Source organism: Artemia franciscana, chromosome 12 (assembly GCF_032884065.1).
Source record: "Artemia franciscana chromosome 12, ASM3288406v1, whole genome shotgun sequence".
Taxonomy (NCBI): Eukaryota; Metazoa; Arthropoda; class Branchiopoda; order Anostraca; family Artemiidae; genus Artemia; species Artemia franciscana.
In genome coordinates, this window is record NC_088874.1 from 4,445,769 (window position 1) to 4,458,406 (window position 12,638).

General features: G+C 35.1%; 1 protein-coding gene and 1 non-coding gene across 3 annotated transcripts in view; both read left to right on the forward strand.

Moving 5' to 3' along the window:
- The window catches only part of LOC136033598 (putative protein tag-52), a 53,420-nt gene that overhangs the window by 39,973 nt on the left and 809 nt on the right, over positions 1-12,638 (forward strand). For both annotated transcript variants that reach the window (XM_065714378.1, XM_065714379.1), the window contains exons 7-8: positions 4,424-4,633; positions 11,007-11,237. In XM_065714378.1, the coding sequence (XP_065570450.1) occupies positions 4,424-4,633; positions 11,007-11,237 (441 nt within the window). The remainder of the gene's footprint in view (positions 1-4,423; positions 4,634-11,006; positions 11,238-12,638) is intronic.
- Positions 3,206-3,277, forward strand: Trnae-uuc (transfer RNA glutamic acid (anticodon UUC)). Its single transcript has one exon. It is a non-coding gene; the product is annotated as a tRNA-Glu (tRNA).

Consider the following 12,638-nt stretch of genomic DNA (forward strand, 5'->3'; position numbering starts at 1 on the left):
AAAAAAAGTTTCTGTTACTAAGTTTTTGACAGTAGAAAACTAAATGTCATAAACCTCACCCCCTAATATCCCCCTATTAGCAGCTCAAATGGAAGGATAGCTCTATATATTGCTTGTGGATGGTTATCTCTTGTGTAAAGTTATTTTAGTTTTTTAAATTAAATTTTTTCTGTTACTAAGTTTTAGACAGTAGAAAACTAAAGGTCATAAAACGGATCCCCTAATATCCTCTTATTACCAGCTCAAATGGAAGGATAGCTCTATATACTGCTTATGAATGTTTATCTCCTGTGTAAAGTTATTTTATAGTTTTAAATTAATTTTTTTCTGGTACTAAGTTTTAGACAATAGAAAACTAAAGGTCATAAACCGGACCCCCTAATATCCTCCTATTACCAGCTCAAATGGAAGGATAGCTCTATATACTGCCTGTAAATGGTTATCTCTTGTGTAAAGTTATTTTAGAAGGATAGCTCTATATACTGCTTGTCCCGGTTTGTCTGTCTGTCTGTCCCGGTTTTGCTAGTTTAGGCACTTCCAGGTAGGCTAGGACGATGAAATTTGGCAGGCGTATCAGGAACCAGACCAGATTAAATTAGAAATTGTTGTTTCCCCCATTCGACCATCCGGGGGGGGAGTGGTGGGAAACCAGAAATCTTGGAATTTGCTTTAAGCGGAGAGATCAGGATGAAACTTGGTGGGAAGAATAAGCACAAGTCCAAAATACGTGATTGACACAACCAGACCGGATCCGCTCTCTTTGGTGGAGTTGGGGGGGGGGGGAGTAATTCGAAAAAAATTAGAAAAAACGAGGTATTTTTAACTTACGAACGGGTGATCGGATCTTAATGAAATTTGATATTTCGAAGGATATCGTGTCTCAGAGCTCTTATTTTAAATCCCGGATCCGCTGACATTGGGGGAGTTGGAGGGGGAAACCAGAATTCTTGGAAAACGTGAAAATTGAGGTATCTTTATCTTAGGAATGGGTGATCGGATCTTAATGAAACTTGATATATAGAAGGATCTTATGTCTCAGATGCTCCATTTTCGATTCAACTCGGATCCGGGGACATAGGGGGCTGGAGGGGGGAAACAGAAATCATGGAAAACGCCTAGAGTGGAGAAATCGGGATGAAACTTGGTGGGTAGAATAAGCAAATGTCGTAGATACGTGACTGACATAACCGTACTGGATCCGCTCTCTCTGGGAGAGCTAGGGGGCGGGGTTCAGTGCTTTGGCGAGTTTGATGCTTCTGGACGTGCTAGGACGGTGAAAATTGGTAGGCGTTTCAGGGAGCTGCACAAATTGACTTGATAAAGTCGTTTTCCCCAATGCGACCATCTGGGGGGCTGAAGGGAGAGGAAAGATTAGAAAAAATGAGGTATTTATAACTTACGAGTGGGTGATTGGATCTTAATGAATTTTGATATTTAGAAGGACCTCGTGACTCAGAGCTCTTATTTTAAATCCCAACCAACATTAAGCCTCTGATTTTCCTTTTAAATCAATCTATTGATTCTTAGAATTTTGCTAGAGCTCCTACCATATGAGCTCTTGGCTCTTCCGGACTCGTCATAAGTGCCATATGAGCTCTTAGCTCTTGTTTAAATTAATTTTTTTTTCTGTTACTAAGTTTAGACAACAGAAAACTAAAGGTCATAAAGCCAATAAAGTTTCCATGTGTTATTGTTTTTTTTTAGCTGTGCACTAAGATTAGTGAAAACAGGGCTACTACGGGAAGCCCCGCCCACCCCTTAGCATTAAACCCGACCCCAAATATCCTTTATATTATATCTTTGATATTTATATAATAATATAAATATCCATTTATATTATAAATATATATAAACTATATATTCCATATGTGGGACCTGGTACTACCAGGGAAGGGTGCATTTGCGAGTGAATGTATAATTATATTTGGCAAGAGTATAAAAAAGATAATTGAGTAGTGTTTTCTCTTGTCCCTGTGTATGTTGTGAAATGCCGTATATATTTCAGAATCAAAATTTTCTTTCAGCATCAAATGTTCATCATTTATCAAAACTAGTATCAAAATAACGATATCAAAGTAAAAAATAACAAAGTAAAGAAAGCATCAAAGTAAATAAAGTTGCCACGTAAATCACTAAATCCAAGTATTGAAGTAAATAAAGTGTCAAAGTAACAATAAGCAAGATCCGTAGCTCAGAGCCATTTCCTCGGGGTTGGGGTGGGGGTTTAACCCCGGAAGAATAGTTATTTGGCTTTTGAACTTTTTTGAACAAAATGGTAATCTCCAATTTTGACCAGGTGTAAGGGAGGGGTGGGGGTTGGTAACCCTTTCGTAACTTTTGACTCTTAAAAGGGAACGAGATTACAAGTCAAATGAGCTGTTTTTAGAAAAAGACCCAATAAAACATCAAAGCCTTATGGTCTTTATGTTTTTTAGTTTTCTATTGTCTAAGACTTAGTAGCAGAAAAAATTAATAAAAAAAAACTAAAATGACTTTACATAAGATATAACCATTCATAAGCTGTATATATAGCTATATACAGCTTATGTAAATACTAATATAGTATACTAATATAGTATAATATATATTTATAATATAAATATATATTATACTATATTTTACTAGGAATATATAAAAGCTGAAAGAAAACAGCGCCCCTCCCGACTCAAATATAAGCAAAAAAAAGCCGAATCAGAGTGAATTTTCATTGAATTGGGCTACCCCCAGCTGTGGCGCCCCTCAGCCTTTTGATAATGGAAGGCTCCCATTATTATCCACTTTTTTTTAAATCCTTTCAAATAATCTTTTGGTAAATTACGCACTCATCCCACACGGAGATGAATTCCAGACCGACTAGATTTATGTAATGGAGAAATACATTAGTAGAGCCATTCATGGAACCACTAGGGGAGAGGGTGTGTTAACGAGGAAATTAATTATTATATTTGCAAAGAGCATAAAAAAAGGGGTAAAATTCTAGTTAATTGACTTCTTGTTATCTTGGAAAGGGTTTAGGTTAGGAAAATGAAACTTTCAGGGATGGGTGTACAGGCTAAAGTGTGTCCCGGGAAGGTATTTTGAAGTAATAAAGATTTATTCTTGGCATGGAGCAATTTTCGCAAGGAGTTGCGGTTTTGGGAGGATCAATTTGGAGAAAGTATTTTTAATAAACAGCTACATATTATATCTTACTGTTTACATGTAATCCCATATGGTCTAGTGGCTAGGATAGCTGGCTTTCACCCAGCAGGCCCGGGTTCGATTCCCGGTATGGGAAATATTTTTAGATAAAATTCTAGTAATATGGACTAATCTTGCTTTTTCGACACTATTTCCAGAGATGTTAATTTAAGAATAAAGACTCCTAATTAAATTAATTAAAACAGAACTTCCTGAAAAAGAAGTTTTTCCAAGAAATGATCGCCATTTTAACCTTAAGATCAGCAGATACAAATATCTGTTAAAATTCAAACTCAAAACAACCAGCAATTACTATTAAAGAATAAATGAAACCCAAAACGAACAGAAATTAAATAAAAAATCAAATAGCAAAAAAACATACAACAAGTAATACTATAAATGATTAAACAAATCTTAAAGCGAGTAATGCTTAAATTGAATATGCAAATCAAAGCTTAAACAAAAAAAAATATTTTGCTATTGAAGTATAAATGAAACCCAAAACGAACAGAAGTTAAATAAAGAATCAATGCAAACAAACATACAATAGATACTAATATAAATGAATAAATAAATCTGAAAACGAGTGAAACCTAAACTGAATATCCGAATCAAGATTGAAAGAACAAAAGTCACCACAAACAAGAGTTTGGGTATCGCCTCCTTCTCTCAATGTAAAAGTCTAAAACCCTCTGCGTGATTGGCGCTTTACTGAAAACTATATGTGTCTTGAACAGTCTTGGAAAGTATAAAGAAAATCAAATTGAATATTTGATATATAATGGTATAAATTGTTGAAATATCCATCAGTTCAAGACATTATTTTCATTTTCAATGCTGTAAGAACTGGAAAAGAAAATAATTGTAACATAATTCGTTTTCAGTGAAGCACCAATGACGCAGTAGGCTTTAAGTTTTTACAGTTAAGGAAGAGGGCAGTATCTAAACCCTTGTTTGTAGTGGAATCACTGTATTTTTCCCAAGTCTTGATCTTCGTTTTTTCTTTATTTCTTTATTCCTAGTCTTTCTTTTCTGCCATTTTTTGCAGTTTTGCTTGTTCCCCTTTTGTATTTTTGTTTGTTATTTTTGTTTTGTTTCTTTTCCTTTCCTGTTTTTAATGCTCCTTTTTTCTTTTTTTTTACAGTTTTGTATAGTGAGTGGAAACACTGAATTATTATTTGAAACGTATATTTAAGTTTCAAATCCCAATTCCGTTAAATTTGAGCTATAATACACATTTCAGGTACAAGAGAAGAGTAGAACCTTATTGAAAGATGATAGCTTCACAGAACCCTTACGAAATGAGAACCTAAAGTCAGTTAGACGTGCAGCAGAAGTTGTTCTCAGACACTCCTTTCACTTCTCACCTACCAGAACACGGAATAGTGCTGAAAGTCCACGACCTTCCAGTCTGATGGCAACGAGTTTAAGTCGGCTAAGCTTCTTCAGTGAGGTTAGCTCTCTTTGTTTTCAATTTTATCTCTCCTAGACTTCCTCTAATTATGCAAGTTGTTTAGTATATGCAAGTGTTAACGGTTATTTTCTGGTATTAATAATACCACGACTACTCCTGGCCATGGCTACTAAAGCCATGACTACCATTGCTACCATTATTAATTAAAAAAAAAATTCCACAAAACAAGTTTTTCCAAGAAAAGAAAAGAACTCCATTAAGCCAAGAATAAGCAAAAATAAATTCAAATAATCTTCCAAGAGCAAAACAACCACAAATAACTATCAATAAATAAATGAAACTCAAAACGAATAGAAATTACAATAAATAGCCAATTCAAACTCAAAACGAATAAAAATTAACATGAGTAGGGCTGATAACCCCCATGGCTTCTCAAGACCAGAACAGAATTTGCGCTTTACTGAAAAACAACAACAACAAAACAAATGACCGTGGATTGTCAGTTTAATTGACGTATATTGATATTTATACCTTAAAAGTTTTGATATTTTTTTATTTATGAAAGTAAGAAAAGTGAAAACATTTTAGACGTAATTTGTTTTCAGTAAAGCGTAATTTATGTTCTGATCCTGAGAAGCCATGGGGGTTATCAGCCCTATTCATGTGCCCTGCTCTAAAAAAAATAAATAATAATAATACATTGTGCCCATATTGCTCTTTACTTAAGCTGCAATATTCCTCTAGGATTATGGGTATGTGTACTTTAAAGTCAGTCCTATCCCATAGATAACTTCGAAGACCACACTGCCTTTCCATGACAAAATTATAACAGTTCAAAACAGGTATGAGCTCTATCCCAATGTACTATTGAAGCTAAAAATCCTCCATATCCCCTCAATTGGTTTAAACTTAGCCCTATCCCGATGTACTATTGGAGTCGATAAACCCTTGTATCCCCTGAATGACTTTAACGACAGCCGTATCCAGGGCTTCCACTTGAAAATTGTCAAAAACATGTTATCATAGCCAAAAAACATGAGAAAACATGAGAACGTTGAAACTTGAAAAACATGAGATTTCGCATGAGAATTTTCTTTTGTTTATATTTTGAATTCAGTGTTCAAACGAAACCCAAATTTGGCAGCAGATCATTATATCACTCATTTCTATTTAAACTCAGTTTTCAACTAATAGGCACGTATTCTGCGCTCTTAATAGTGTCTGATTTTTACTCACTGGAGTTTGGTGCTGGTTTGGTGTTGCACCTACAAGGGAGATTCTTGGTCTCACCTAATTACCATATCCCACTTACTTCTTACTAGAACCTGACTCCCGAACAAGTTTTGGGAAGTCTACAACGATGAGGAAAGACTAGCCACTAATGAGCCCGAAAATTGGTTAAAGAAGTCACCGGCGAATAAAAAAAGCATATATAGGAAAAAAACAGAGTACCTTCAGTTAGTTTGCTCGTTACTAAAGAATACAGTTAATATAAACTTCCAACTAAGATAATAAATATAAATCACCGGACTAAGGTTTCATAATAGGGATTCCCCTAAATTCTTCAGAAGTTCTTCTGAAGAACTTCTTCCCCTAAATTACCCCTAAATTCTTCCCCTAAATTATTAAGAAGTTGCACTGACTTTTCGTGAAGCTACTCTGAGATTGCAGACATGCACCTAAAGATTCAGATGACAGAGAGTTTCTATTGTCTGTCTTGATGTTTTGTAGAGTGCTGAACAACCTTTCCACCACTACATTTGAAAACGGAAGTGAAAGAAGATACCTTCTGAAGGTTCTTAAATCTCAGTGATCCACAAGGTGATTTCATTGACAAGATTTTTCGCCAGAAAAGCAGAGGACTTTCTAGTTACTTAAACGGAATTTCTAGTGTACTGATGTTCCTCAACCCACTCTATTCTCTTCTTGTCCCAGTCTGGACTGCTGTAAAAGTGGAAGAACGGTAGCAGCGTAGGTGGTTCCATGTTTGCAGCCTTACATGGTTCTAGCATGACCAAGTGCTTAAATATAGGTGCTGAAAAATCGAACCTAATCTGCACTTGATTAATAAACTCCTGGTAGAACTCCCTTGCTGTTGTGAGAACAATTTGGACATTAGCGTCCTCGTATGTGAGGTTGCTTTCTTCGACATACTCTTGAAGAATTGTAGCTGCCTTAAAGCCAATATAGATATCCTTAATTGGCAAGAATCCAATTTCAGTGCTTACATCCAAACACATTATATCAGATCCTTTGATATAATTGGATAACATCAAAGAAGAAGCGAAAGTACGAAGCAACCCTTCCGTTTCCATTTTGAGTTTGAACATAAGAGGCTCTTCGGTCTGGAAGGTCTTATTGTATTCTTCTTCTTGTATCTGGAACATGAACCAGTCCGAAAGTATATCAAAGTAATCCGGAAAAAAAGGGGCTTTTGAACTTCCAGGTTTCCGGAATTTCGGGGAATTCCGGAAAAAGATGAGGGGGGCTGTACCCCCGGTCACCCGTTTCAAATTTATGCATGGCTCAATATTCAGGATTCCCCCGTCCTCCACTCCCCTCATGACTATCAGACCGAGTAAAGTTTTATTTACAAGTCAGTTTGATTGGATTCTTGATGCACCGATCCCTTCATTCTAACCGTTTTTCGAGATTTCTGGTCTCCCCAAAACAGACCAAAATACCACACTTTGAAAAGCAAAATAATGCACTTTGAACACAGTGACTTAAAATTTAAACCTATCGGCACTTTGAAAACAGATTTATTCCTTTGAAAACAGATTTGGTATGGCCTGCTTTGGCTTACATTTTAAAAGCCATCCTCCTATATTGTGAATCAGATTTTACTGGCACACGAAATCATTATTTTGATATAGACTATGCTATTAGTCTGACAAATACCGAATGTCTTTAAGATCCGTAAGAATAGTGTATTCGAATTTGTACTATATAATTCTTGAACTGGCAACAGGTTAAGAACTGGTTTCAAGTTAAAACATGTTATTTTGGTTAAGAAACAGATAATCGAAGTATAAAAGCCGCCTAACCCCTTAGAATAGGTCAGTAGCCTGCACACGTGCAGGCATGTATAATTGTCCAGTTCCAGTAAACTTGGTACTTACCCTAAAAAAAACCTTTCGCGTAAGGTAAACCACGTCCTTATTCTACACAAATTATCCAGTGAACCTGATCTGGTCAGATCAGATGAAGTTATGAACACAACAGTGGTGAGTCACGGGACAAGCTGCCGACTAAGTCATTAATTAAGGTTCGCGGGATTGAAATTCCCCTTTTACGGGCAATAAAGACATATTTTGTAGTTTGCCAGAAAATTGCGAAAGATCATAAACTTCAAGCTGGACAGAGCTCAAATCAACAGAAATCGGGAGATTATATCGAATGAAGGTAAACATGAGAAAAAAAACCCTGAATATCTCTAAAAGTGTGAGAAAAACATGAGAAAACCTCTAAAAACATGTGAAAAACATAAGAACATGAGACAATTTTTTTCCCACGAGAAATCTTCCGAAAACATGAGATCTCATGGGAAAACATGATAAGTGGAAGCCCTGGCTGTATCCCAATGTGCTAATGGAGTTGCTAGTTCCTCATATCCAGCTAAAAACGTTTATGAGTTTATGACAGTATTAACATTTTCTTGGAGCAATATATGCATATTTTCTCGGTGAAACCCTTCAATGAGTTTAACGACAGCCCCACACATGTGAGGCTATCTCAACTTCCGGGAAGTATTTCCCGGAAGTATTTTAATACTTTCTGAAGGAAATTTCTGGAAGTTGTGTTTGTCAAGTATGTTGTTCAATAATTGAAATGAGCTTGAAGTGACATGATGTCTGATAAACGAAAATTTGATATAAATTCTAATGTACAATTGAAAGAGATCTTTTTGTACTCTAGTGGCATCGAGCCGATTATTGATTATTGTTTATTTATAATTGATTATGACTACAACCGGCCAGGTGTCGTTTTTGAAATGTATTGGTCCTGAGCACATCTGCTTCCATTACCGGGGCTTGCGCATGAGCTTGGGTCCCTACATTCCCATCCAGGGCCCCAATGCCCCCCCATGATTTGTCCCCCATTTTTTCAAATTTTTTACATGTCTGAAAATCACATTAAGGTTCTTAGAAATACATTCTAATACAATCAATGTATTGCTTCTGGGACGCTGGGCAACTGATGTTAAGCGTCAGAATATCGTAACAGGTTAATTGCATAATCTATTTCTCAATTTGAGCTGGATTTTTGGTAAATGCTACGAGTGATTTGTTTCTGGACACCTTTTTTAGCATCATTCTGATAATATGCATACCATGGTGATTTGAGATGCTTGCTGGACAGACATATTCTTTTGACGACCAATGGAATTTGTTTCGATCTCTAAAAATTGTAATGAGTACAACCGGCCAGATATCCCTTTTCTAATGTAATGGTACTGAGCACATTGGTTTTCCATTACCATACTTGCGCATGAGTTTGGGTCCCCAATTCCCATCAGTGGCCCCATGTCCCCCTCTAGGGTCCCAATGCTCCCTCTGAGTATTCTTGGTGACCGAGTTTCAAACATTAATAAAACAAAGCACTTTTGCATAGAACAAACTAAGTCACTTGGTAAATCCCAAGTCTTTTAATTGGTGATTGAGCATCAAAAATTAATAAAAAAAAAGGCACTTTTGAATAGAATAAACTCAGCTACTTAGTAAATTCCATGTCTTTTAATTGGTCACTGAGAACCAAAATTAATAAAAAAAATTAAATAATTTTGCATAGAACAAACTCAGCTGCTTGATAAATTTCAAGTCTTTTAATTGGTGACTGAATATCAAAATTAATAAAAAAGCACTTTACATAGAACAAACTCGGCTACATTGATCCATTGATCGTCAAAAGAGTATGTCTGTCCAGCAAGCATCTTAAATCACCATGGTTTATATGTTCTCGGAATGATTTCGAAAAAAGGGCCCGGAAACAAATCACTGCTAGAATTTGCCAAAAATCTAACTTCAATTGAAAAATCGATTGCGCAACTAACTTTTTACTATATTTTGAAGCTTAATAACTATATATATATATGTTTATTATGTTTATTATTCATTGATAATCTGAAAAAAAATTGATTTGAACTTTTTTTCCAGAAAGTTAGAATTTTGAATATTTCAGGTTTTAGTTTGGCTTTATTTATTTTACATTTTATCTCATTATTTAGCTAATAATTTTGTTCAGTTGCGTATGAATTTTTGTGACGATGGTTATGGCTGTGATTATTTAGAGACCGCACAAAGCGTTTGATAATAAAATTGTTTGAGCTTGAGTTGAGTTTGAGAAGAAAAGTTGAAACTAAAACAGTGTCGTTTAGTGCATTTTTTATGTGTCGCTGATAGCTGTTTTGATTTAATGATTCTTATTCTTTGTAATGCTTCAGGACTGGAAATCAGCAGAGAACGAGAGAAAAACAAAAGAAAGATAAAATGATATAATTGTGATAAAACTTAGAAAAAAAGATGCTGCCATCATTCAACAGTTGTTACTTCCAATGCTATTTATATAAGCCAATAAATGCACTAACTTACTAATACTTCTAACAACCAGCATTAAGACAACCATCTAACAACCTGGGGCCACACAGCTGCACACGCTACTCCTCCATCCCACAGAAGAAAAACAATAACCCCTAACCTGCCTTGAAGATATTAATTAAAAAATTAAAGAAAAAAGATGAAAAAATAAAACCAAAAGAAGTTTATGCCTGTAAACGGGGGGCTTGCTTTGGTGTTAATGACTGTCTTTATGTGATGAATTTAAGTCATAAAATAAAAACTGTTATAAAGTAAATAAATATGTAGGTACAGTGCTAACTTCGACCACCTGCAATGTAAATAAGTAAGGTGGCGCTTGAAATATAACATTGTTTGGGCACGTACTTATAATCCAAAATAGTCCTCATTAGGAGTTTATTTCGTTAAAGCCACCTATTGGTTCTTTTAAGTGAAGGTTTAACGAACCCATAAATTATAAGTTCATTACTATTATACGTCATTTTTTCAGATTTTGTCATAGCACTGTTCGTTTTCAGTTATTAATTTCTAATCTATTTGTCTAGCTATCTTACCTTTTTTATCTAATTGTCAACTTGGTCTTCTGACCGTGGTTTCTGCTTTTTCTTATGTCTAATTTGAGCGGGGGTTTTATGCAGTAATGAATATCTTGTCAAAATAGATATATTATTAACTATATTTATCACATTTTATAAATATATATATATTTTGTATAGTACGCTTTAAAATATATAATATGCAATACGACTATAATAATATAAATAATATATTATTTATTCAATAAATGGATAAATATATTATTGAAATAAATAAATATATTGATTAATTTTTTTCAGGGCTTAAGTGAACTGCCAAAGGAATCAAACACGGACCCTCAGAGGAAGGAGTTTTCATCTCCTAGGATAGTAAGTGAAGAAGAAAAACTAAAGAGACCTGTATCTCCTGTGCAGTTGCCAAAGTTTTTCCCTGTTTCGTGCCCTGGAACCTCTCCATTGAAATTTTTTTCCCCAAAGCGAAAGAAAAAGAAAGAGGAAAATGCTACAGACACAAAGAGTTCCTTTCCAACGGTATGTTCATCATGTAAACCAATCCCTTGAGTTCTAAATAAAAGATGAGAGATTAGCATGGCAGGATACAGGGAGGAGGGCTAGGGGGTTCGGACCCCTACCCTTCCTCCCTGAAAGGTTTGTCCGACTCACAAAGACGTAACAAAAATGTATGTAAACAGAATTTTGATGTGTTTTTTATGTTTTTTTGTGTGTGTAAACCCCCCTGAAAATAATACTCCCCCCAAACAAAAATCTTGAATACGACCTTGGAGATTAGTCAGTCGTCTAAAAAATTTATTCTGATTTCGTAGTTCTTTATTAACCTATTTCAATGGTTGAGTATACTCACCTTCTTTGTAATTGGACTAAAAAAGATCTGTGGAGATATACTTAATCCTTCCCGAGAGTGAGCTGCATGGACATCTATACTGGAAGATAGTATCGTAATGCCCACTCAGTCATACTAGAAATGTGTATGACGAGGAAACTATTTCGGTGTTTTACGACAATTTTTTTGCTTAGAGATCCCCCTCAAAAGAGCCTGAAGCCTCTCAAAAATTAGGCCAAATTGAAATAAGAATTAGTACACCACCGAAATTGTTATTGTTTAAAATTGTAAGTCGCGGGTACGCACCCCACTCCCTCTCTTAGAACAAAAAAAATCACATTTTTGAATGGGTAGTACTAATGTCCTTGTTTATTTGTTTGTTTTTTTTGTTGTTATTTTTTTGTCGGAGATGATTGTACCTAGCCAGTGGTCGTGGAATACCACGAGAGGGCTCGCTCTTTTTAAAGAACAAAAAAAATCCAATATGCAACAAATTGGTGTTTTCTGCCTTTTTGTGCCGCGAAACATGAATTTTGACCTAAATAAAGCCGAAATGCTGGAGAATGGAAATTCTGACATTGCAAATTGATCTTTAATGATCTTAAACGATTAATCGGGTGAATGAAACTTCTTTTTTTTAAACCATGGGAAATTTTACTTCAGCATGTTGTTGCGTTTCCTTTTTTGCAACGGGTTTTAAGGGAGAAATATTCATTTCAGAAAAAAACAAACTTCATATGGCAACTATATGGAGCAGTCCCTTTTCCGAAGCATTTCTAGGAAGCGTATCTTAACTGTTCTGTACGGAATTATAATATTAGAGTAAAGTAGAAAAATAGAAAAAACTAAAAGATTTTAGTATGTATTTTGCTGTGGCGTTCTCACGCTGGAGTGGCCTTTTCTATTATCTCCTACCTTGTATGTTTTTTTTTGGTCTTAGTTTTTTTTTGCTTTTTGGAATTACGAGCTCTGCTCTCTGTTGGGGCATAAAATAGTTTTGTATATTTTTAATTTGAATTAATAAATATTGATTGATTGATAGAAAATAAAGGAGTAGAAGTAGTTTATTGTAGTGTCGAAACAAAATACAG